This window comes from Mytilus edulis, chromosome 6 (assembly GCF_963676685.1).
Source record: "Mytilus edulis chromosome 6, xbMytEdul2.2, whole genome shotgun sequence".
In the NCBI taxonomy this organism is placed as follows: Eukaryota; Metazoa; Mollusca; class Bivalvia; order Mytilida; family Mytilidae; genus Mytilus; species Mytilus edulis.
In genome coordinates, this window is record NC_092349.1 from 18,620,093 (window position 1) to 18,644,903 (window position 24,811).

General features: G+C 30.6%; 1 protein-coding gene across 1 annotated transcript; it reads left to right on the forward strand.

Annotated features, from left to right (window-relative positions):
* The first annotated feature begins 19,737 nt into the window (after window positions 1-19,737).
* LOC139527281 (uncharacterized) lies at window positions 19,738-21,386 on the forward strand. The gene is made up of 2 exons (XM_071322625.1): window positions 19,738-19,820; window positions 20,156-21,386. Exons 1-2 carry the CDS (start codon window positions 19,806-19,808, stop codon window positions 20,723-20,725), a joined length of 585 nt encoding a protein of 194 aa, XP_071178726.1. The 5' UTR covers window positions 19,738-19,805; the 3' UTR covers window positions 20,726-21,386.
* The last annotated feature ends 3,425 nt before the right edge of the window (window positions 21,387-24,811 follow it).

Genomic DNA, 24,811 nt, shown 5'->3' on the forward strand with positions numbered 1-24,811 from the left:
TTCATTGGTTGTTTATTAATTTGTCATAATAACAATTATGTATGCGTCAGTTTCAAGTGACGTAAACCCGAATTATCTTTGATTTTAAGAAGGTTTGCTGTTCACATCATTGCTTTATTATGGTTAAGTCCTTCATTAATTTGCATAGAAAGGATACTATTGTACCATTAACGTGATATTCTGTCAACATATTTACACAGCTAAAAAAATATGCAATTATGGCTAGACATAGATGTAAATCGGGGTAAAATGTAAATTTGATTAAATCCTACGATATAAACATGATAGAACAAAAGTCTTCTCTGCAAGTTTATGTTTTCTTCATATCTATTCGCAAGGGTTTCATGGGGAATTCATATATATTACTTACTTATCTGATACGATAAAATTTCTCTTGATTATCTTAATTCAATATCTGTTTAGACAAACACTAGATATTACAAAAACTTCTATAATTATTGAATTTTACATTTCGGATCATTTAACATGGATAAGGAAAGTTCATTAACTAGGTCAATCAATACGGCAGTGATGTATCTCACTCTAGAAGGTCATTCGCACTAGATGAAAATGAAATCGTGTACCAATTGAAAATATTTCAGTTATCATTAAATTAAAGCCCTGTATTTTAATCGAAGTATTTGAGACCATAAACATTTTCTTTCTTGTCATTGTGTGTCCTCTGTAAGAGACTCGCGTTGTTCTATTAATTGATCGTCAATGTAACATTGATGATTTTTTATTCATGTTTTAAACGAATTACATGTAGGGTAAATTAGGAGACAACATAAGTTAAGCCGATTTTCAGATCTCGAACCCTTCCTTTTTTATATGCTACCGTAATTTCAGAGATAAAGGAATCGCAAGAACTCCAAACGGAATTAATTAGAATGTTGATGGGATATACGTCTCTGTTCCTGCATGTATTAAATTAACATATTCGTTCTGTGGGGGAGTTAAAAACAAAAATATAAGACATGTATTTATCCTTTTAGTACACAAGTTCATCTATTTGCGATACATTTTTTTACAGATTTTTTTTAGAGAAGTGCTAAGGACATAATGTATATTTATTTTTCGATGAACTTCAAACTACTATACTCTGCAAAACTCTTAATCTGTTAAAGAAAATTTAATTATCGCAACATCACAAAGTTTTTGATTTTTTGATTTTTTTTTTGTGTAAAAAAACATGAACGATAAAATTCATTCAAATAATTAAAGTTTTTTAAGGGTGAAGAAAAACATGATGTGAAAAACACGAATCCTATTGTATAGATTTTTGTTCGTTTTTATTAAACACAAAATGTTTTTTTGATAAGCAAACGGTGTGTTTATTTTGTGTTTGTCCATTTCGTTCGTTAATAATCCAATCTCGTCATTTAAATTTGTTTTACTGTTTTTTTACATGTCACACACCACACAGATGAAAGTTGAATCGATTTGTTTTGTTATTACTTCAAATGTTAAAACTACAAGGCATAGTAACATAGTTATTCACACATTTCTTCATTATTGAGTATATAGAATTTACGTTCAAAGTAAATGCTTGTTTGACAGTTAAATGTCATCTGATAAACGTATATAACAATATGTATCGCCGTATTATTCAAGGTATAATCCTTTTAAAAGGTCGTATATAATTCCTCATTTAAATCGTGCTACCTTGATCTTTGATTGGCCTTCCGCAATCGCAAAGAAAATATTTCTACAAGGTAAACGATCCTTTATTTATTGCATGTGTTGTAAATGAGTCGACTTTTTAACAAGTAAAAGATATAGTGTAAATATACAAACAGAGCAATTACTTAATAAAATTTAAATAATAATTTCCTTATATTATTGTAGTCTGTAAATTGGAAATTTTCTTATTTCACGTAACTTTTTCAATTTTGAAAAAACATGTTGACGCAAAAACGTCAGAATATTATCCCCACAACGCATCCTTGCAACTTGCATGAAAACTTTATGAGAACTTAAAACAATTTTTAGGGTGCTTTGTTAGATTGACATTCACAATGTCTTTATTTCGATTTTCTCTGTCTTCGGCATTTGTGTTAAGCATTTTCTACATTCTGGCATTCTTTTTTGAATATTTGATTTAGTTTGTTTTAGTGTTTCTGTTTTGTTAAAATTGTAATCAGATAAGGCTGCTCTTTGACTATCAGTCCCCGAGTGTATCATCAGCTTTTCATCAGTTCAGTAGTCAGTAATTTGGGGAACTGATATAGTTTGTAACAAACCTTTCTTACAAGAATAACTGAAAACATCAGAAAAAAAATGTTTTAATACTGTTCTGTACTGCAATTAAGAAATGTATGACTGTTAGAGTCGAACATAAGGAAGATAAAACACATGTTAGAAAAAAAAATTTAGGAGTCATATTTGATATTTTAATCAAAGTTATAACTAATATTATAGATATAAATATTTGTTAAAAGGTTTATTTCTTTACGTGAGAAAAAAGTAGGGTACATCTGGTATAGAATTACAGAAAAGATAAGACCCCTTACCATTAACGACAATATTAAAGAAACATATGTCTTCTTTATTGAATGTATTTGGTTGTGAATGCAACTATTTGGTAGAAGTTGATTTAACTGGTGTCTTCTCTTTGTTTTTCTACTTTAATGAGGGGAATCAGTAAAAGTGAGAGTTAGAGCGTAATATATATATATATATATATATATTGTGTAAAAATTGTAATGATGTGCAAATTATAATGTGTACAGATTTTTCGTACTTGTAAGTTATCAATGTTTTATGAACCGATCAACATATATGGATGATGCAAACACATAATCTTTTGTTTCTGCCATATTTCCACAACTACATAATACAGTTCAATACTGAGCGTTGATACAAGAAAAATTATGAGAACAGACAAAGACTTTTTATGGATATGATTTTAGCATAAAGAGAAAAATTTAATTAGAATTTAAACCATTCAGGTGTCCTCATTTTTTGTATGATTTTTTGGACAACTAAGGATTTTCTTATCCCAGACATTGAATACCTTAGTCGTATTTGACACAACTTTTTGGAATTTTGGGTCCACAATGCTCTTAAAATTTGTACTTGTTTGGCTTAATTACTATTTTGATCTGAGCGTCACTGATGAGTCTATGTAGACGAAACGCGCGTCTGGCGTATTAAATTAATTTATAATCCTGGTACCTTTGATAACTATTAAAACATTTAGAATAGCACTAAATGCTAGGGTTGAAGTATATACATTTGAAATCAAGACATTTAACCAATGCATTTGAGAAGATAATTTTTGGTGCAAGAAGGTATGTGTCAAAAAATTATAACTTAAACAAAAACCCTGTTCAAATTATATACAATAAAGAGCCATAATTACATTATTGGAAGAAAACATATAAGTGAGTGTCAGTACAATAAATGTCTCAAAAGAAATGAGGAATAACTGTTTTGTCTCGTTTCTGTCAAATGAATAAACATATTTGAATGTATTCTCTGATTCGAATCTATTCTAACTATAAAATAAAAAACTCAGTGATATTATACAGTCAGAGCCAGTTCATTTCCGCAAATGATAACATGGACAAAGGAGATTTTTCTTCAAATATACAGTTTTAACCATACCCTTTTGGTTCTAGTTACCAATAATGCCAAACTGATGATCATTTGATACTTTCGACTACCGAGTATGTTTCTACAGGAGTATAAGGGAAGCACATGTTAACAGGAAATGTCATAATAGTTAAAGAAAAGAAAATTCACAGTATTTAATTCTTAAATGCCTTTTACAAAATGTGGTTAAGTTTATAGTTGCATTCGTAATACTATAAGGGTTTTGTAGAAGTTCTTCAAACTTTTAAGTGCTTCTCAAAATGCACATGCATGCAGTATATCAATCGTAGGCTAATTGACTAATATTAAATAAAACAAAAAACTCCAACATTAAACAAATAACAGGATTTTGCAACTGAATAAAATGTTTGTTGATAGAGGTTTAATTGATATATAATATTATGTGTGTAGCCTGAGGCTCATTAATACGTCAGAGGTTTTAAATTGGGGAACTTAGAGACGAGCAGATTCGAAATACATAGACGCTTTATAAATTGAAAATTTCCATGTTACGCTATAGCTGTCGTTATTTCAGCTACTTTTTTGTATTATGCTTCATCATTGTATTGCTCCTTTTTAAAGATTTTAATAAGTATTTACTAGCACAAAACACACCGTATACTAATAACGATTATATGTTACTTCCTCGATTTCAAAATGTCCAATGTCTTAAGTTAAACAGAAAGTTTATTTCATTGAATTTTATATGTATCCCATTTGTTGGATACGTGTACTTTTAAACTTATATCAACTGTTCACCTGGAAAGCGAACAATGCATTCCTGGTGATATGATTCAACACACTGTTAAACCGATATTTTAAATGACTTTTTTCCAAGGTTGAATCCAATCAAATACAGATGACTAGGTTGTACGATGAACTCCACTTAATAATGATAGTTGTAATAATGCATTGTTTGTGTTATATGTTAAATTGTACGAAAAAAGTGAAAACAAACGCTTTACTCTATTTGCCTTCATCAGAAACGCTCAAATCTGAATATTTCGAAGACAAAAATGTGTAAAACCGAAACATTTTAAGAGCTTTATAATCATATATGACTTAACGTAAAAAAATAAATAGGGTGCATGTTGATATGATTTCGATGCAAAGAACATGTATTTGAAAATAACAGTCATCACCTACCCACGTGACCAAGTCAGCATAACAATTATTAAACTTCACATATAGGTTTGATGTTTAAAACACACGTTATTTGGGATCGAAATCAGCTACATTTTCGGTTCGGGAAACAAAATAAAAATTTATTTAACAAATTCTAACATCCTTAAATGCATGACAATAATGAAAGGGCGATATGATCATTAACACAATAAGTTCAATTTGATAAATTCACATTACAGGGGAAATGGTACCGTGGTCAATTGCGTGAATTAGAACTTATCGGTATGCTTCGATAGCATTTAGTAGTGTTATTTTAATGGATTTACTACACAAAATATGCGAAAGATAGTAAATTCGCAAAATCAATGATGTGAGAGCAAAACGTGCAATTATAGTGGATTTTTTTTTCGACTGTCGTACAAGGGAGAAAAACATGTCTGATCCACAATTGTCTACATCAGAAAATGCCTGTACAAATTCAGAAGTATGACAGTTGATATCAATTAGTTTGGTGTGTTTGACCTTTTGATTTTGCTATTTGCTTAGGTACTTTCCGTTTAGATTTTTCATCGGAGTTCGGTATTTATGTTATTTTAATTTACCCTTCCGGATTCATTTAAGTTATCTTACTCTTAAGATTAAAAATCCATTCCATTTAAAGGAATGGTTCGATCCTGTCACAGATAAGACAATTCTGTTCAAATAAGATATAAAAGATAGTTGTAATAACAGTAACGGTGCCCTTTTTACTTCACTAGATGGGCATTTCGACAATTGATTTTCCAGTGATGATACATGCCACCATTTACAAAAATTGAATCACTGAAAAAACTACAGAAAGAAAAAAGTTCGGAATCCAATGCTTTGCATGATATAAAAGTTACCTATTTATCTTTTTAAATCGGATGTAATCCAATTTCCGAAATATTTCAAATTTACTAATGTGCTCAGTATGTCACCGTAATTCATAAGATAACTGTAATATTGATGGCAACAACTTGGTGATGGTCTCAAATTAATTCTACTGGCGACGTATTAGCGGGGCCAGTAAACGGGTATTTGTGACCATCAAATCACCAATGAAAGCGGGGCTGTTTAGGCTACAAATACAAATTATGTTATCTCATTTCTAATGAAACTGACAGAAATCAACGTCAAAACATGTATTCAAAGTCATAAGTGGTCTGCGTATTCGATAAATGTTCATAGAATCAACTGTGAATTGATGCCATGACAATTTTTGCGTTATCTAATCAAAATGAACGTAACAGATAATGTTGCATTAGAAAAAATATTGAAGTGTATGTTGTAAATATTTGTCAAAATATTTGTTTGTGCTAATGAATAAAATAGGTACAGATATTAAAACAAATATATAGTAAACATCAGATCTCATTATCATTTAACGACAATTTTTAAAACGTGGTTTACTTTTTTTAATGAGTATAATTGGTTGTCTGTTGTTTACCTTTTTTTTCAAATAATTATCCTAAATTGTTATTATTACCTGTAACTAAATAAATCGCAGAAAAATAATGGATAAAGTAGATGATGTCATTAAACAATTCAACAAATGAGTGTCATCGCTCATGTAATTAGTGAAATTAAAGAGTAAAATTACAGAAATACTGAACTCCGAGGAAAATTCAAAACGGTAAATCCCTAATTAAATGGCAGAATCAAATGATAAAACGCATCAAACGAATGTACAACTACTGTCATATGACTTGGTACAGGCATTTTCAAATGTAGAGTGTGTCAATATTAATGAAGGAGATACCTGTTTGTCCTCATTGTGATAATGTTTCTTGTAGTCAATTGGAGCAGTCGATACATACCCGTATCAAATTACTGTTATATTCTAATGACATAAATCCAAATTCTATAGTCAGTAACCACGGAGTTGATGCAGCTAGTGTAAAATAAATAAATATATACAAAGGGATCATCTCAACTCTATCCATTCAAAAAATCAAAGTTTAACCGATAGTACTATTATTCTGGCCCTGGTGTTTCATTCCAGCGAATGGTAGATGACATGAATCAAAGAGAATTTCTAATTGCGGAGTAGTTTGACGATTATGATTTTTTTCTAAAAAAAATACACTAATTATTTCAAAAATACACACTAATATAAAACAAATGATTGAAATTAAATCTGATTAGAATTTAAGTAAAATGGGAAAATCGATTGATATTATTATTATAAAGGGTGTAACCTTAAATTAATTGCTACGTCACAGGTTTAAAAAAGGGAATCTTAAAGACGATACCGGACAAAAATACGGAGATGCTAAAAAACTAAACTTTCCATGCTTAGCTGTACGGGTCTTCATTTCAGCTAGTTTACTGTAATATGCTTTATCATTTTATTGCTTTGGTTTAGTTTATAAATAAGTGATATTCACTAGGACTTATACACTGTATATACTTATTAGAACTATTTGTTACTTCCTCTTTCAATGTCATAAGCATAACGTTATGTTCATTTAATATTCAAATGTAACAATTATATCATTTAAAATTTATTTGTACCACATTTGTTCGATACGGGTACTTTTAAACTTATTGTATCTAATAACCTGGACAATAAACAATGCATTCATGCTTTAGTGATTTACACACTGTTTTCCAGAGTTAATTTCAATCAAATTCTGTCGTTCAAGTTTTACAATGATATTATTAAAATAAAAGATGAAAAACTTTACATAAAAGTTTGATGTCAATCTCAATTGTGAATTAACGTCTGGCAAAACTGATTCTAGTCAGTCAGATTTACACTAGAAATTAGTTTTTGAGGAAATCTACTTATATAGAAAAGCAGATGTGGTAATCTTGCCAATGAGACACTATCAACAAGACACTAAATGACACAGAAATTAACAACGATAGGTCGCCGTACGGCCTTCAACATCGAGTAAAGCTCATACCGCATAGTCAGCTATACAATGTTCAGAAATGGCAAATGTAAAAGAATAAGAACAATAACACTACAACCTTATTTATGTACAAAAAATGAACGAAAAACAAATATGTAACATATCAACAAACGTCAACAACATAATTACAGGCCCCTGACTTGGAGAGTCACATACATTATTGACTAAGTACAGGCCTTTCCAGAGAAATCTAGTTTTATAGCAGGACTGATCATCTAGTTTTGTGACAGTTAATTATTGTTCCATTTTATTATACCTCAGTATGATTTTGTTCTATTTAAAAGCGAATGAAATAATTCTGCTATTCATTCCACCGAATACTTGACAGTTCCAAATACTATCACCCCGATCAATCGTTTAATAAACATGTTTCTCGTACTTTTGCATAACAAATTTTCATTGGACAACAATGACGTCACTGACGATTCTGTTTTCATTAGTGGACTTAGCAACATCAAACTCTAAACCTTCGTAACGGTAAAATATATGTGTTTCTTTCGCCGCAATTTCAAATTCATATTTAAATTACAGAAGCAATTAAAAAGAAAAAGAAAATGTATCAGACATATTTAAAGAAATAAACAAATGCATGGTATGGGTCTGTCTTCATTGCGTCTTCATAATCTTGATTTATGCGACAGCTAGAGTTTGTTATATGCACGTGAAATTTTAGACAAAGATCCCTGACCTTGATTACAGTAACTAAAAAATTGACAAATACCACACGCGCAAAACAACCCTGATAGTTTATCTTTTGCATCCATATGTGAATTTTGTTCTTAGTGGTGTATGCCATTCTTAGAAAGTTGTTTTGTTCGGTATAAAAAAACACTCAATGACTGGTTGTAGGTGTAATAGAAAGTGTCTTGTCCCTTTGATACTAACCATTGCTTCAGCGTCGCCTCGAAAAATAGTCAGAATATCAAGGCAACACGCTTATTATTACCCTCATAACCAGTCAATAGGTGAACAATATTAACAAAACTGGGTATAGAAATTCAAAAAATTCAAACATAAAGAACAAACATCCGACAAAAATGCTGAGAGGATAACAATGAAACAACAGAAACACTGAAGTGCAACAATAAAACAAAACGACAATGCAACACACACAGATAAGATAACAGATACAATTCTCCTGAGTTGGTACAGGACATTTATAGAAAAAGATGGTGGGTTGAACCTGGTTTTGTGGCTAGTCAAACCTCGCGTTTGTATGGCAGTGTTAAATATAACATTAAAAACGAAAGTTGTCAAAGTCTGACAGATGATGAATGATAATCAAAAGAATGACAGTCTGCCTAAAGAAATCAAAAGACCATTATTATTGAAGTCATATAATATGATGTGTAATAATGTTTACAAACATGTCTTCTTGTGTAAATTTTCTTAATGATGAATATGTATGCAATGCAATGAGAGGTTTGATGATAAAATATACAAATAACAATGGTAAATCAATTAACATGCATTTGGCTGCTGGACAAATATGTAGAACATAGAAATAAGAAGATGTGGTATGAGTGCAAATGAGAAAACTCTCAACTCAAGTCACAATTTATATTTATAAAAGTCAACCATTATACTACACAGCTATTTTTTCATAGGTACTATTTCTGTACTAAAATATATATAGTACTGGAAATTTACTTTTAATATTTAGTACTATTTCTTTACTTTAAAATTATTGTAATATTTAGGTACCTGTATTTTACAGTACTTGATTTGTACTAAATATAGTGGTACAGAAATGATATCGACAGTTATAGCAATATTCCATGAAAATCATAACTTTTAAGAGATTTGAAATAGAAAAACATTCAAAATGATGAAAATGTAACAGTAGTAACCAAAAATCTGTAGTACCTAAATTTCAAGTACAAATAACGTACTGTAAAATACAGGTACCTAAATATTACAATAATTTTGGAGTAACAAAATAGTGCTGAATATTAAAAGTAGATTTCCAGGTCTACAGATTTTTAGTACAGAAATAGTACAGAAATAGTACCTATGCAAAAGTAGCTGTGTAGTAGGTCAAAGTACGATCTTCAACATGTATATAAACTTCCTTTGAGTTATTTCCACACTGAAACTACATTTTATCATTTAAATCTAGAGATGTCATGTGTTTAAATAATCTCTTTCTACATCTTATTGTTTTTTCCGAAAACAATAGAGTGAAAATTACTTGAGTTCGACTTTGACTTGCTGTTAAGGAAACGTGTTGTTCTGTATAAACTTTGTTAATGAAATAATGAAATTGTTCTACAACTAACGTCTACATACATCAGTAAAAAGTTGATGTTTATCGCTGTTCCATTTTATTTCACTCACAGCGTTTTTTGTTAGAATTTGATAAAAATTATTCCAGACCAGAAACAAGTGTTACACGCATGAACATTATATAATAATATCAATCAAGAATCCAAGTCTTTTTTTTTTGTTAATCAATAGAACGTCCTTAACTTACTATAGAGATTTCAATGGAAAACCACACTTGCTCTTGAAATACATTGTTATCTCATGACACGTGCCTTTTTCAAATATTGTTATCTTTAGCGCTCCTGACCATAATGGATAGAAAAAAGGACCAACCAGCAAATTTACTATGTACCGGATCGTCTAGAATAGACGATACTATGCAGATAAGGAAAAATTATACAGGTCTAAAAATTCGCACAACGGTACCAATATGAGATGTTATTATACGAAGATAAAATGAACTAAATGTACATCATCCAAACGGCATCAATAAGAAATACTTACAATTTTGTTTTTCACTCATTTTTGATTGTAAATAGACAAAAATCACGTATATTGGAGTATCGAGTTTTATTTATATTATGATGTTCATGATTATGGATTAACATCAAGAGACCACAACTTACCTGTATTACACCTGATATCAGTATTGTTAAAACCATTGACACTGAAGAAGGCTTTTTGTTAAGCCGAAATATTTGTCAATACGATTTAATAACAACATCTTCGAATAATAAAATCTTATATTAGTACCGTTGTGCAAAGTTTTACACTAATATAATATATATATATATATATACAAGTCTAAATTGAAAACATTTTAGACCATGTAAAAATTCTAGTGTCAAGAAATGGTAAAAAATGTCATCGAAAGTTTAACGTGACAACATAAACACATGCACCCGAAGTGATAAAAAAAGAAAATCTGCTAAAGATAGTCAAAAGATACAAAGGAACAATTAAACTCATTGGTCAAAATAAATTACAAACCCATGTCTACAAAAAGAGACAAACAGTACAAAAACACAACATAAAACCTACCAACTGAGTAACACAAACCGTTACAAAAACGGGTATATAGGTGCTCCAGAAGAGTGTCTGCTCCACATGTGGCACCCGTATTACTATTAATAGAGAATAGTGTGTGGCATTTTCAATATACCACCTGCTCGAGGGATTATATTGGTTGAGGGTTGATACGGTGTGTGATATTGCAAATGCCATATCAGATACACTTTATTATATACTTAGTAGTATTTCAGATTTGTTCTCACTAAGATATCTGTTGATACTACACTGAAACTGTTTTAACGAGTCAGGTTCGTATTTTTCGCCGTCCTTTTTCCTGATTGACATAAAAAAAAGAATAGCCAAATAGCTGTCCAAAACAATCTTTGACAATTCTTCCAACGCACGCTGTTCGTCATTGTTTGTTTGTAAAAAATTTAAACCTGTTGATATCACTGTGTGTTTTTCTGACAGTGTTCTAATTTCTCATAGACTGTACAAATTTCTCGATAGAAATATCAAAGTTTGTTAAATCACCACCGTCAACATCGTCCATCTTTGAAAAAGTAACGTTATGACGTAATGACGTGACGTCATACAGATTAAAGATGTGATAAAGCCTTTGCAACCGTGTTGATATCGATATCATCACGGGAGAATGATACAGCAAGCTTGCCAATGATTGTATCACACATACCATTTATCTGTATTTACTACTTAGTATATACTAAATGCTAATACAACACGGTGAGATGATGAATTCAGTAGATCACATTCGAGAAAGGGGGGCTGGATTGCTATAACGACAATAGAAAGATATCTATTGGTATCTGTCAAACGGATTATTCTATTGCAAAAAGAGTATATTGGCTGTGTATTTTCAAATCAGAAAGAATATCAGAATTTTTTTTATCGTGGTCTTATGTTATAGAGGGTTAATAAATGTTAAGAAATATTTTATTATTTGTCACTGTTATGTTTGTTTACGTTTTGTATCTTTGTTTATAACTTACCTTATATAGACTATGTTAAAGCATGTATAGTACACGGATATATATTTGTTAAAAGCAATTATAACATCGCTATGATACCATTACTTGTGTATGTAATAATAATCCATTGTCAGTCTGATAGATATCCGGATTACACAAATGTTATAGTAATACGTTGTTATGAAGTCAAAACAAAAGAATAAAATTGGTCTTTTTAGTGCATTTGCATTGATATAAAATAACGAAAACGCAGTTGGTTTATTTTCTATAACGCAGTTTTAGTATTTTATGTTATTGGTATACATGTACAAGCTTGTTTATTAAAATTTAAGATTTGTAAAATTGACAGATATTTTTGTCCTGATTTATAAAACAACACAACTTTTTCGTCAGAAGATTTCAAACTGCGTAAAGCTTTTTGTCTCCGTCGTTTTCCGTATGTGTCGTTGCGTTTTTAGTTACCATTATTTTGAAATCGGTTCTTCTCAAAATACAAATGATCGTGCTGATGTGCAGTATAGCAAAAACCTACAAATAAAGTTAATATGTGTAGAGTAAAATCAATTAGTATTGAAACTGGCCATAATTCTAAATTACGTTGGTTATATCGGTCAAACACTTTTTCGTCTGCAGATGTTAATTTGAATTTTTAATAAATGAATCATTTGGTTCTTGTTTTTAAGTAAATAATGTTTAAAGGCCATATACCTTATATTTACCTGAAAGGATGACAATTCAAACAAACGCATTGGGTGATATATCAATCAGATGAATTTCTAATATACAAATAAAAAGTTAAAATCGTAAACACACATATATATTTATGATGATTTGTCAATTTAGATACTTTATATGAGTTTGTTCTTGCAATACCAACATGACATGTATGGAACGTGGTCAACGTATCTTATCAGAGCATTTAGACGAGCATATTTTTTTTTGTGGTATTTGAGATGTTCAGTCTTTTTTTTTTTGTAGTTTTATTTTTTTCGTTTTTGCCATGGTTTTGTCAGTTTGTTTCCAAATGGTTTCACTTCAGTATCTTTTGCCTCTTTTTTAATTCAGAAATATGTGTCTGCATTTATTATTGCCATTGTAAAACATGCGTATTTGAACCATTACGATTTTAAGATATATACATATATGCTACAAATGAATAATATCATTAATATTTTCTATGCAAAAATATTGTTGCAAAAGATATCCCGTCATAGCTGTGTTAAAATATACCATGGCAAAGATTTCCACAATAATCGAAAATAAAAGATATGGGGTAGCCATCCTTGAATTAAAATCAGTCTTTGCACTGCCAAAAATCACAAAAAGCAGAAAATATCGCCTTTGTTGCTGTTTCTCATCTCAAATTCACAATGATTTCTTCAACAAAGACCAGACAAACTAGTATATTCCTACCAATTTAAGACGTTCCCTAGTACCGGTTTTATTCAAATTCTTTGTCATGCCAACTGATGACCACGCCACAAACTGACGACCATGCAACAATTGTGAATTGAAGAAAAAAGTCACAAAGAATTATCAATAAACTAAATCTGGCAAAGAGATCAAAGTGTAATAGATACGAATCAAAGTTATACAAAACGATCGGAAGTTTGCTAGAAATAGGTTCATATGCATAGGTATTTTCCCATTTCAACATAACATTTTGTAATTCAAATTAGAAACAGAAATTCTGTAGCAACATATATAAAATATAAAACAAAAGCGTGATTTTTCAAATATATCGTTTTGAGACAATTGATGTGTGTTCCCTATATGAAAATTGAAGCTACTTCTCGTGAAATGCATCAAAAAGTTTACAAATTATGACTAAATTTTTATGTTTCTTTGTTCTCTTCTTATAGAAGAAAAGTGTTTTACTTTTACACAATTCCCTTTTGTATTATGTGCACAGTTTTTACCTTTTTCAACCGTCGTGTTTTTTTCTCATTATGCGGAAAATTGAGAATTTTGAAATTGTATATTACTGTAAATTCCCTTTTGTTTGGAAATTATTTTTTAATAAAATTAAGATGACATGCCTGTTTGTGTTATTGCTGATTAGACAAAAAAAATCACTTTTATTCATAACAGGTTATTTCTAAAACAAACCAAAAATAATTCGTCCAACATTACGTTCATTAGGATATGATAACATATAGTCCGTCGGAAGGGAACGATAAATGGCTAACCCGTGTAAAGAGAAAGCCATATCTCTTGCACGTTAACGACACCCTTGTAGATTTTGAAAAAGAGTAGGCTAATGCCGCTTCAAGGCAGCACTCGCACTCGCAAAGTGGAAAGGGATTAATATAAGTTGCAAAACTTGTTTCCCAATCCACTATTAATAAATATGTTTAAACTTAATGATAACATACACTTTATCAAGTTAAGTGTCCAATATGCGAATCTCGTCATTTGATTCAGTGATGCTCGAGGCAAAAAAGTATATTAAAATCATCACGGACCTATACAGACAATAAACAGAGCTTTGTATAAGAGATATATATTACCTGATTTTATAACACCAAGTTTCAGTTACAAAAATATCCGTATTTTTATACCACTTGAAGCACTGGCTACAAGGCTAATGGCACCCTTTTCTGTATCATTTGTATTCGTATATTCATGAATAACACAAACGTGTATCCATGTTACTACGGCAAAGCTCATTAATTGAATTATTATGATGAACTCCCTTAATAAAAATAAATGTTTAATTTTGTCCTTTGACCGTCTACTCATTATGTAGATCAGAATGAAAGTACAATGGTACATCAGGTCAAATTCCTTTGAAATTTAGATAAATCAGATCCCACAGATTTTTCTACTTTTCTTTCAAACTTTGTCATACATTGCAATCTTGTGTTATTTTGAACAATTATATTAAGTTGAGGACAACATGAAATCAGTGATCATTCTACATCGACTATTCATTTTAACGATTTAAAGGGAAATTAGACACACCCATGTCTTTATAATAGTATTCACAATCACTAGGGAAGTACTTCACAATAACACTCCAGAAGGCCCTTAAACATAAGGAGGTTTAAATCAATTATAAACAGTTTACATATGTACGCACAAACATATGCGACCACTGTGTTACGAAGTTTATGCGGTAGCATAATTCATCTCTTCCCATTGTCTTAATTACAAATCAATCCTGTCTGGTCAAAACCATATAGTTATGCAATGCCATTACAAACAGATTATTGATTATCTTTACTACTAAACTATTTTAAGATAAGCCTGTTCTGATTACTGGTATTTCTTCTTAGTTTTAATTCGTTTTTTTTTCTTTATTTATACCTTAAGTTAAAGTTTTTGTTCTAAAATATAGCCTATAGATTTTAGATTTTTAATTTTTTTGTTTAATGTTTCTGTTATGTTCGTTGTATATCTGTTTAACAGAACTGGATACGTGTTTGTATAGTTTTCTATGTTGTGTCTTGTGTACTGTTATTTGTCTGTTTGTCTTTTTATTACTCAGCCATGGAGTTGTCGGTTTATTTTCGATCCACGAATTTGACTGTCCCTCTGGTATCTTTCGCCCCTCTTTTATACTTTTTGTTCACCTCAACTTTCTCTTTTTTTAAAGTCCATTAGCATCCTTTTTTACCCTTCTTATAATTAGAATAACAAATGTCCAAATCTACAAAAAAACATCCTTCAAATGTTCATAAAATACTAATCTGACATATATCAGTATTTATAGCTCTAAATTTTGTTTTAAGTTTAATGTTGACATCACAGTGACATAATTACACTGATTGTCTGCATCTTATCAAAACATTTATTTAACAATAAAACTAAATAATTTAAAGCATTGATGATATGAACGAACTCATCATAGATACCAGGCCTAAATTGTGTACGCCAAACTCGCATTTTGATTTAAGAGAGACGTTCGAATAAACAAAGTAATAAAGGCAAACGAAAGTAAGAAATTGAAATGCATTGAGGGCATGAAATTCCGTAGTATTTAGTAAGATAAAATACATTCATAACCTTAGATATATAAGTCAATCTATCATTATACTAGTATTTAATTATATAACCTTGACCTTTACATGAACAATATTGTATGGTATAAATCGGTTATGTAACATAAGAATATCAAATCAAGTATCTACGATACAGATAACAATTAAAATTACTTTTTTATTTATCATTTGACAATCATCATCAAATAAAAAGAAGAAATGGTCAGATTGAATATCCTATTCGGCTGTTATTTGTTCTTTAATCGGGTTGTTGTCTCTTGTTGGCATATTCCAGATTTCCATTCTCAATTTTATAAAAATGTTTCTTCTAACACGTAAATAAACTCATCATTGACACGAGGATTAAATTTTGTATTTACGCCAGACGCGCGTTTTGTCTACAAAAGACTCATCATGGACGCTCGAATTCAAAAAAGTTAAAAAGGCTAAACAAACGTTAGGTAGGTTTTTTTTCTATTTTTAACAACATTTATTTCAAAAGGGGTTAATAATGATTCCCCTTCCATGAACACTTTTAACGTATCACTTTATGACTAAGTTTCCTTTCCCTGTGGATTACATAGTATTTTTAATGAAAATTTACATTATAATGACGGAAGAGGAACAAATTAAATATATTGAACATAGCCTTCAATTATTATGCAACAAAGAAAAAGTCACACATCCATTCTATGAACACGTGTACCTGCATTATGCATTATATGTATTACTTTTATAAATTCCATGAGGAATTGGTGTTTTGTGGTAATAATCATCACTTCCATAACAAAAATAAATCAAATATGAGTTTAAATCAAAAAATTAATGTGTTCAAACTAATTTACAGAGTTACAAAATTAAGCAGCATTCGTTTTATTTAACGAAAATTAAAAAACATGGAGCCACCTATTCACATCTCACAAATTACTTTCTAAAATACAAAACAAGACTAACAACAAGGAGAAATTGCAATAATAGATCTTCATCATTTGATATCTTTATATATATGTTTCACTGGCAATCACACTCTATGACGTTATGTTTTTACGTTTTCTCAGAGAAAAAAATCCAGACGATCCACGCTTCTTTAGACGCATAACTATAGTTGCGATTTTTGTTGTGTCGAAATAAACTGCTATGAATTGTTAGCATTAATGATAGAGTATTGAACAATCACATATAGAAATAAACGTGATATGAGTGCCAAAGAGATAACTCTCCATCCAATCTACGAGTTGTAAAAAGTAAACAAGTTTAGGTCAAAGTACGGCTTTCAATACGGAGCCTTGGCTCACACGAAATATAAAAGCCTCAAAAATGACTTTTGTAAAACAATTCTAAAATGATTATCTCATTTTAAACCTTCACAAATTTGTCAGTTCACACATATTGATAAAAACAACAAGACATAAAACACAAATTTTGACAAACTGAGATGATATTAGATCCTAACAGGGACATCACATAAAGCCATTTGGCTACAATGTTTAATGTTTTAAGGGGATAGTTAACCCTCTTATTTGCAGTGTGATCACCTAATTATATAAGAACAAGGCAACCACATCTGTAATCATCAAGCATGTTGTTTTTTTTTTTTAAATATCTATCATTTGTTATTTTTCACCAATTACATTAGAACGAAGATTTTGTTTGCATTTGTAAGACCCAATGTTGTACATATAGAGATTCGCGGGTTCTTATAAGTCAAGTGTTTCTAATTTTGGTTTTTTTTACCGTTTCTGATTAATGTTAATCCAGAAAAGCGTTTGGACAAATAGAATTTTAAAAAGTTAATTTTTTTTATTTTCGAAATTCTATTTTAGTTAGTTATTTGTATATGCCTTCCACAGAAAATTTAAAAAAAAACTTAGCTGATGAGTCTGTGTAGACCAGACGCGTATACACAATTATAACTTTGTATTTTTGAAGAGTTTTTTTTATAACTTCCATGCTTCCGACGCGCTTGTCTGAATTTGCCTTCATCAGGATTGTTCAAAGACAAAAAATTGATAAAACCAAAGATTTATTAAAAAAGACAAAACAACTAAAGATATGTATGTCCAATCAAACCCTAAATAACAGAAGAATACATCTTATTTCAACTTTTCCTGACATAATTGAAAATAAAGTTTCTTAATAATTTATACATGTTATACATTTAAAAACGAACAAACAATTAAAATGGTTCATTCTTCCCATTTTTGAAAATTAATTTAAACGAACGAATGTTATTCCGTCATGCAACACTACGATTCTCTTCACTCATGCAACACTACGATTATTTTCCCTCATGCAACACTACGATTATTTTCCCTCATGCAACACTACGATTCTTTTCCCTCATGCAACACTACGATTCTTTTCCATCATGCAACACTACGATTATTTCCTCATGCAACACTACGATTCTTTTCCATCATGCAACACTATGATTATTTCCTCATGCAACACTACGATTCTTTTCCATCATGCAACACTACGATTATTTTCCCTCTTTTGGCTTAACTCTTGGTCGTTTTCATTTACAAGGTCTTCATTTTTTAAAATTATTTTCATATATTCAAATACTCCAGTCTTAGCATCACTGACGAGACAGTTATTGTAGAGATACGTATATGATACAAAAAGATTTATACAATTTATGTAAGCAAGAAAGGTTTGTTATATAATATTAGTAAAATAAGTTTTAGCATGTCTAGTAAGGGACATTTTTAAAATCCTTTTATGTTTCATTTTAAAGGTAGCAATATTTATCCACTATCAAGTTTGCCATACCTAGTTTGGTTCATACTGCAAAAAAAATGCTCTTTCATCACATTTATATTGGCTGAATTTTTTCCTACCAGTTGAATAATTGTGATTTTTGTTTTATTGAATTTCGATTAAACAAACAACCAATATATTGATTTTGACAGTTATAGACTTTATATGATCTCTTTCAATAAACACAAATATTTGCAAAGATAAACAAAAACAAACACACATGCTAATTGATCCATATCCCTGTTTATATCACAGTAAAATATTGTTTACAGAATTTAAATTGTTAAGAAATTAAAAATCGAATGTACATGATAAGAGATAAATATATTTAAAATCTTTTAAGTGGATATGATAAAAATCAAACTTATAGTGTGACCTATTTGCGTATGTATTCTCATATAAAATAGCAAAATCAGCATTTACACAAATTTAACTAAATGTTGTAAAATTTTGTTTTCCAGAATTCTTATGTACATATCGAATAATGATTATAGGTATCAATAATACATTTAATACTCAAATCATCATAAATCTGGTGTAACAATACAAATTATGTTGCTATAAGAATGTTGTAATTTGTAAAGGTCCTTCTTAAAATTTTATGTAAAAATGCAACACTTTGAACGGAAGGCAAAATAAAACTTTATCTATGTATGCAGTGTCCCTAAAGATTGTCCAATAGTAACACATTCTAATTCTTATTGTAACTGTTAATAAAAGATAACTTTTCTATATAATTTTCCTGATAACTCACAAACTTGTATATCACAGGTAAATAAAATTTAAACCACAAAATCAATAAAAGTGTGTGAATTGACTAAAACTACTGAGAGGAAATCACCTAATTTTTAAAGACCTTCTAATAATAGCTAAGGAAATGATAACAGATGACTTCCGCGTTATTTCTTGCGGTATTATTATACAAAAACAAATTTCCCACAGAGGCTAGGTGATGTGTTGAATGCGGCTACTTTTCAGTGGATGAATTTAAAGATATTCCAAATCTTAAAAATAGATACATCCTTTTTCAAAATACATATATATATATTGTCTTAGTATGTCTGCAACATAACAGTCGCAGTAAGACAAGAACACAAGAAGCATAAATAAGTTAACAAGAAAAAAAATACAAGATGAATTTTATCAATGTAAGCAACAATAATTAATTGTACAAAATGCAACTAGTAGTTTTTATGAAGTAGCTATTCGATATATGATTATATTTATTACGACCTTTTTCATATTTTAAAATTTTATATAGTAGCTATATAGCTTTATTCAATTTTTGAGAATGCGAAATTATAAACTTTAAAAAATGTTACAAATTGTCAGTAATAGCTCTGAAAACCAACTTCTCCTTTATAAAAAAAAATGTTGTATTTAATCCAAGATTGTGAAAAAAATGTCTTAATAAATCAAAGATTTATACATGTGATTGACAAAAACTTAACTTTTCAAATTGATTTTTTTTATTCATTTTCAGATCCTTAAAGCTGTCGTACTATTCATCTTCTACAGTTTCATATCTGTCAAAAGTGCCCCCACATGTACAGATCCATCAAATTTACAGACCAGATTCAATAGTTTAAATGGAGGTGTAGATTACAGATCATTATTTTTCACGGAAGGTTGGACACAGAACACATTAGAAGCTGACTTCGGTCAACTTGTATATTTTGGTATAGATAAAGCTCAAAGCAGCTGTCCTTCAACATTTTTAAAAGGATCTAATCTTCCTTTAATGGTACGTACATCATGCCCATGGTATTTAGAGAAGACTCCATACAGCGCTGAAACATTCCCTCATGAACTCTACAGAGCCAGCACTAAATGTACCAAGTGTATAGATGCTTCCGGGGATCAAAAATGTTCACCAATTCAACAGAAAATTCAAGTATTAAAAAGAGCAGGATGCGCAAATGGATATTATAAATATGAAGTAACAGACACGTATATTCCAGTAGCCTTTGTATGTGAACAGCCAAGAGAAGTAGTAAATGATGTACAAATAACCACTGCCCGCCCACCAGCTGACGGACCAGAGGAAATGTAAGGTCTATGTATTATATCCTACACATCCTTTCCAGAGTAATTGGAACAAGCATTGTAATGTCCTATGGACATATATGAACATGGTTGTATATTTTTGATATTAAATTATAAAATACTCAAATTAACGGTTACATGAGTGCAATTTCCGTCCGCAATCAAACAGTCTCGAACTGAAGCTAGTCACTGCCTTTGTGTGTATATATGATAGTATTTATTTCCGTGAACTTGATACTGACATTTCGTTTAATATCATGTTTAAGTGTCTGAAATTGTGAGTGTGTGCATTGTGTGTATTTTTTTTATTGTTTTTGCTCTGTTAAAATAAAATTTGTAAATGTATAAAATTGATTTTAAGGGGTTTTATGTATTTATTATTTTTTTAAATGATTCTTTAAATGTATTTTTGTTTAACGTTCGTGTGAATAGTTATTGAAATATGCATGTTTACTGTTCGAATTGTAGTCAATGAAACAGGGTTGTATTTGTTTATCAAAGCCGTAGTTAAAATGTGAATGTAGTTTAAGAATATTATAGTTTTGCTCAAATTCTCAAATTGAATCTTATCATACATTTTACAATGTATTGTTTTATGCTCTGTTGCAATTGTTTTAGTGTTGCATTTATTTTTTACTGCTTTTCTTTAATAAAATTGATAAGATATTAATTTTATTCTGTTTTAAATATGTCTGCAAAACGCTTTTACAAGTAAATACATATAGCCAGGAAAAATTTATTATACTATACATAAAACATATTCCTCATTTCTAATTTATAAACAGCAGGAGAGAACCTATAGTATTACTGTTAATTTGTAAAGTATACATCACATTCATTCTTAGTAACATATACAAAAGAAGATGTGGTATGATTGACAATGAGACAACTCTCCACAAGAGACCAATCTGACACAGAAATAAACAACTATAGGTCACTGTACGGCCTTTAAAGCCCATACTGCATAGTCAGCTACAAAAGTCCCCGACATAATAGTTTGTTCTAAATGAGAACAGCATACAACTGGACATTTCAAAAACTGTTTGAAGGGAAAGCTAATTCTACCAAATGACACCTACAGCATTAAATTTATGAAGCAAAGCACGCTCACAAACAAAGTTTGACTTTAAAAAAAACATCTACTGGTTAGAAACACAGAGTTTCTAAAATCAGACAGGTGTCTATATAGTTTTTAAACGTATTAAATATTTCATAAAAAAGTCTTTCATGTCTATAACATAAGAGGGTCATTCAAAACTCATACGTCGCACAATTAACTTACAGAGCCATGGCTAAAAAGAAAAGACAAACAAAACACAACATATAAAACTAAAGATGGAGCAACACAAACCCCACCAATATGTTTATTGTTTAGCAATGGCGTTGTCAGTTTGAAAATGACTTCAGCATTGAAGTTACTTATATCCACTGAACGAAATGTAAATTTGATTGAGCAGGGCTAGATTGGCAGTGATTTGCAAGTGAAAATAGTGACTTACCTTTAAACTTAATTACTTTCCCATAACAGTACTGTTTTCGAAATTGATGACTGTAACAGCTTTAAATAATAAGACCAAAGGGGCTTTTAAAAAGTCGTAAGTTGTAGAAACAGTAGCAAAAACAAAACACCTGAATTAACATTGCCTGAAAACATTCGCTGAAAATAAAATTTGGACGACGCAAAAACAAACAAACTTAACAGCGCTGAACTCTATTGCTCTGTTTTGGTCAGCAATTATTATTGTTCAATTAAAACCAATGTTAACATACCCTTTGATAAGCCTTCCCTGAATGCATAGAAATAAAGGTCTTTTGAGGCTTGGGTTCCGACATTATTAAGGACGTCTTATTCGTATAAAATGCCGTGCATTTAAAAGCGTTTAGTTTTAAGTTAAACATGCAGGAAACAAGAGGTATTTTTATCGAATTGCTTTTAACAAGGTGCGCTTAGTGCACAACGTTCGGGTAACAAATACTGAAATATCATTATTGTCAGGGGATATTCATTGTATCACATGTTTACCAAACCAGGGCCTTTAATTCCACAAATTAGATTTAACATTGCGTTAAACAGTTATTCTGCTTGGAAATACTTAAATCAATTCACCTTTAGTTTCGTAATATGAACGGCTATGGTTCCATGTTTTGTGTCTAAAATGGAACAGCTTGCCATTTGTTATGTCTAATGTTTAAGATATCTCCATCAAATCACTACATTTTCGGCGTACGCTGTTGTAAAAACAATACCAAGAAAACATTTGATTCTGAAACGGCAAATTTCAATAACAATCGTAATATTAGGAATTTAAATAAATATTATACGAAGGAAAGCATAAAAACTCAAAATCGGAAAAGCGTAGCATGTAGGCAGAAATTAGTTGGTTTCGGTTAGTTAGAAAATATTCAAATGTGTAAGTCACCACTGTACAACGGGAGGTAATAGGTATAAAAAATATAGAGGACGCCGCATTTGTGCGCCTGTCCGTATTCGGGTGCCTCTGGCTTTTGTCAGACTTGTATGATTTCTAATTTTAGTTTATAAAGTATATTTCGGAGTTCAGTATGACGTCCAATATCACTTACAACTATACATTTTTGTTTAGGGGCTAACTCAAGCACGCCTCCGGATGCGGCAGTTTCTCGCTGCATTGAATATCCATTGGTGGCCTTCGGCTGTTGTCTGCTCTTTAGTCGGGTTGTTGTCTCTTCCGAAATATCGTCAGCCTAAATCCATCAATTGGAAATACAACTTCAACATTTTGATGGATTCAGTCGAGGATTATGCCAGACAATGGACTGAGAGAGAAGGAAGACATATACACTCTTTCCGAATTGATTAAGGCTGTGAAGTCGTTGATACAAATCACAATTAAGAAACTGAATGGGTCTATTAATGCCCATGCTACGTCAATCTTTGAAGACCCAAATGTTGCAAAACACTTATCCTACCTTCATGACAAATATGTTATTGTCCCCGCAGATAAATCCCCAAACAATATCGTTTTTGTGTGTAAAACTGATTACATTAACTGTTTGATAAACGAATTAGGTATTGACAAATCACTTGGAAACTCAACATATACCATCACAACACTTACCAAAGATGAAATCCTGGATACTTATAGGTCTGTTCTATGTTCCTTTGGAATTTCAACAAAGATGATGAACTGGATCTTCCATCACTGTATTGGATACCTAAACTACATAAGTGTCCTTACAAACAACGGTATATTGCTGGGTCTTCAAAGTGCTCCACGAAACCTCTTTCTAAATTATTAACATCTATTCTATCAGCAATCAAAGCCGGACAAAGTTATTGTGAAACTGCCTATTCTAGAGGTGGCGTGAATCAGATGTGGATACTAAAAAAATCCAAAGATCTTTTAAAGTACATACAATCTAACTCTCTTTCATCTTCCAATAGAATTAAAACATTTGACTTTTCTACACTTTACACAAGTATTCCACATTCTAAACTAAATACTAAATATTAGAGTTGGTATTGTTTCATAAAAAATAATGACCAAAGTAAAAACAAGTATCTTGTCTAAGGGAGAGATAAATCCTACTTTGTAAAGGATCACTCTGATTAAAAAAAAATTGTCTGAATCTGACACTATCAAGAAGCTTGATTTCTTGATTGACAACCTATTTGTTACGTTCGGAGGACGTGTTTTTCAACAGACTGTCGGCATTCCAATGGGAACCAATTGTGCCACTCTTCTTGTCGACTTGTTTTTTCATCATTATGAGGCTGACTTCATACAGGAACTTCTTAGGAAGAAAGATAAGAAGTAGGCAATATCCTTTAACTCTACTTTCCGCTACATAGATGATGTTCTCTCACTAAATAATTCAAAAATTGGTGAATTTGTTCAGTGCATCTATCTAATCGAACTAGAGATAAAGGATACAACAGATACAGTTGAGTCGACCTCATATCTTGACTTACATCTAGAATTTGACAATGAGGGTCGGTTGAAAACAAAACTTTACGACAAAAGAGATGATTTCAGCTTTCCAATTGTGAACTTTCCATTTCTATGTAGCAACATTCAAGCAGCCCCTGCATACGGGGTATATATCTCCCAAA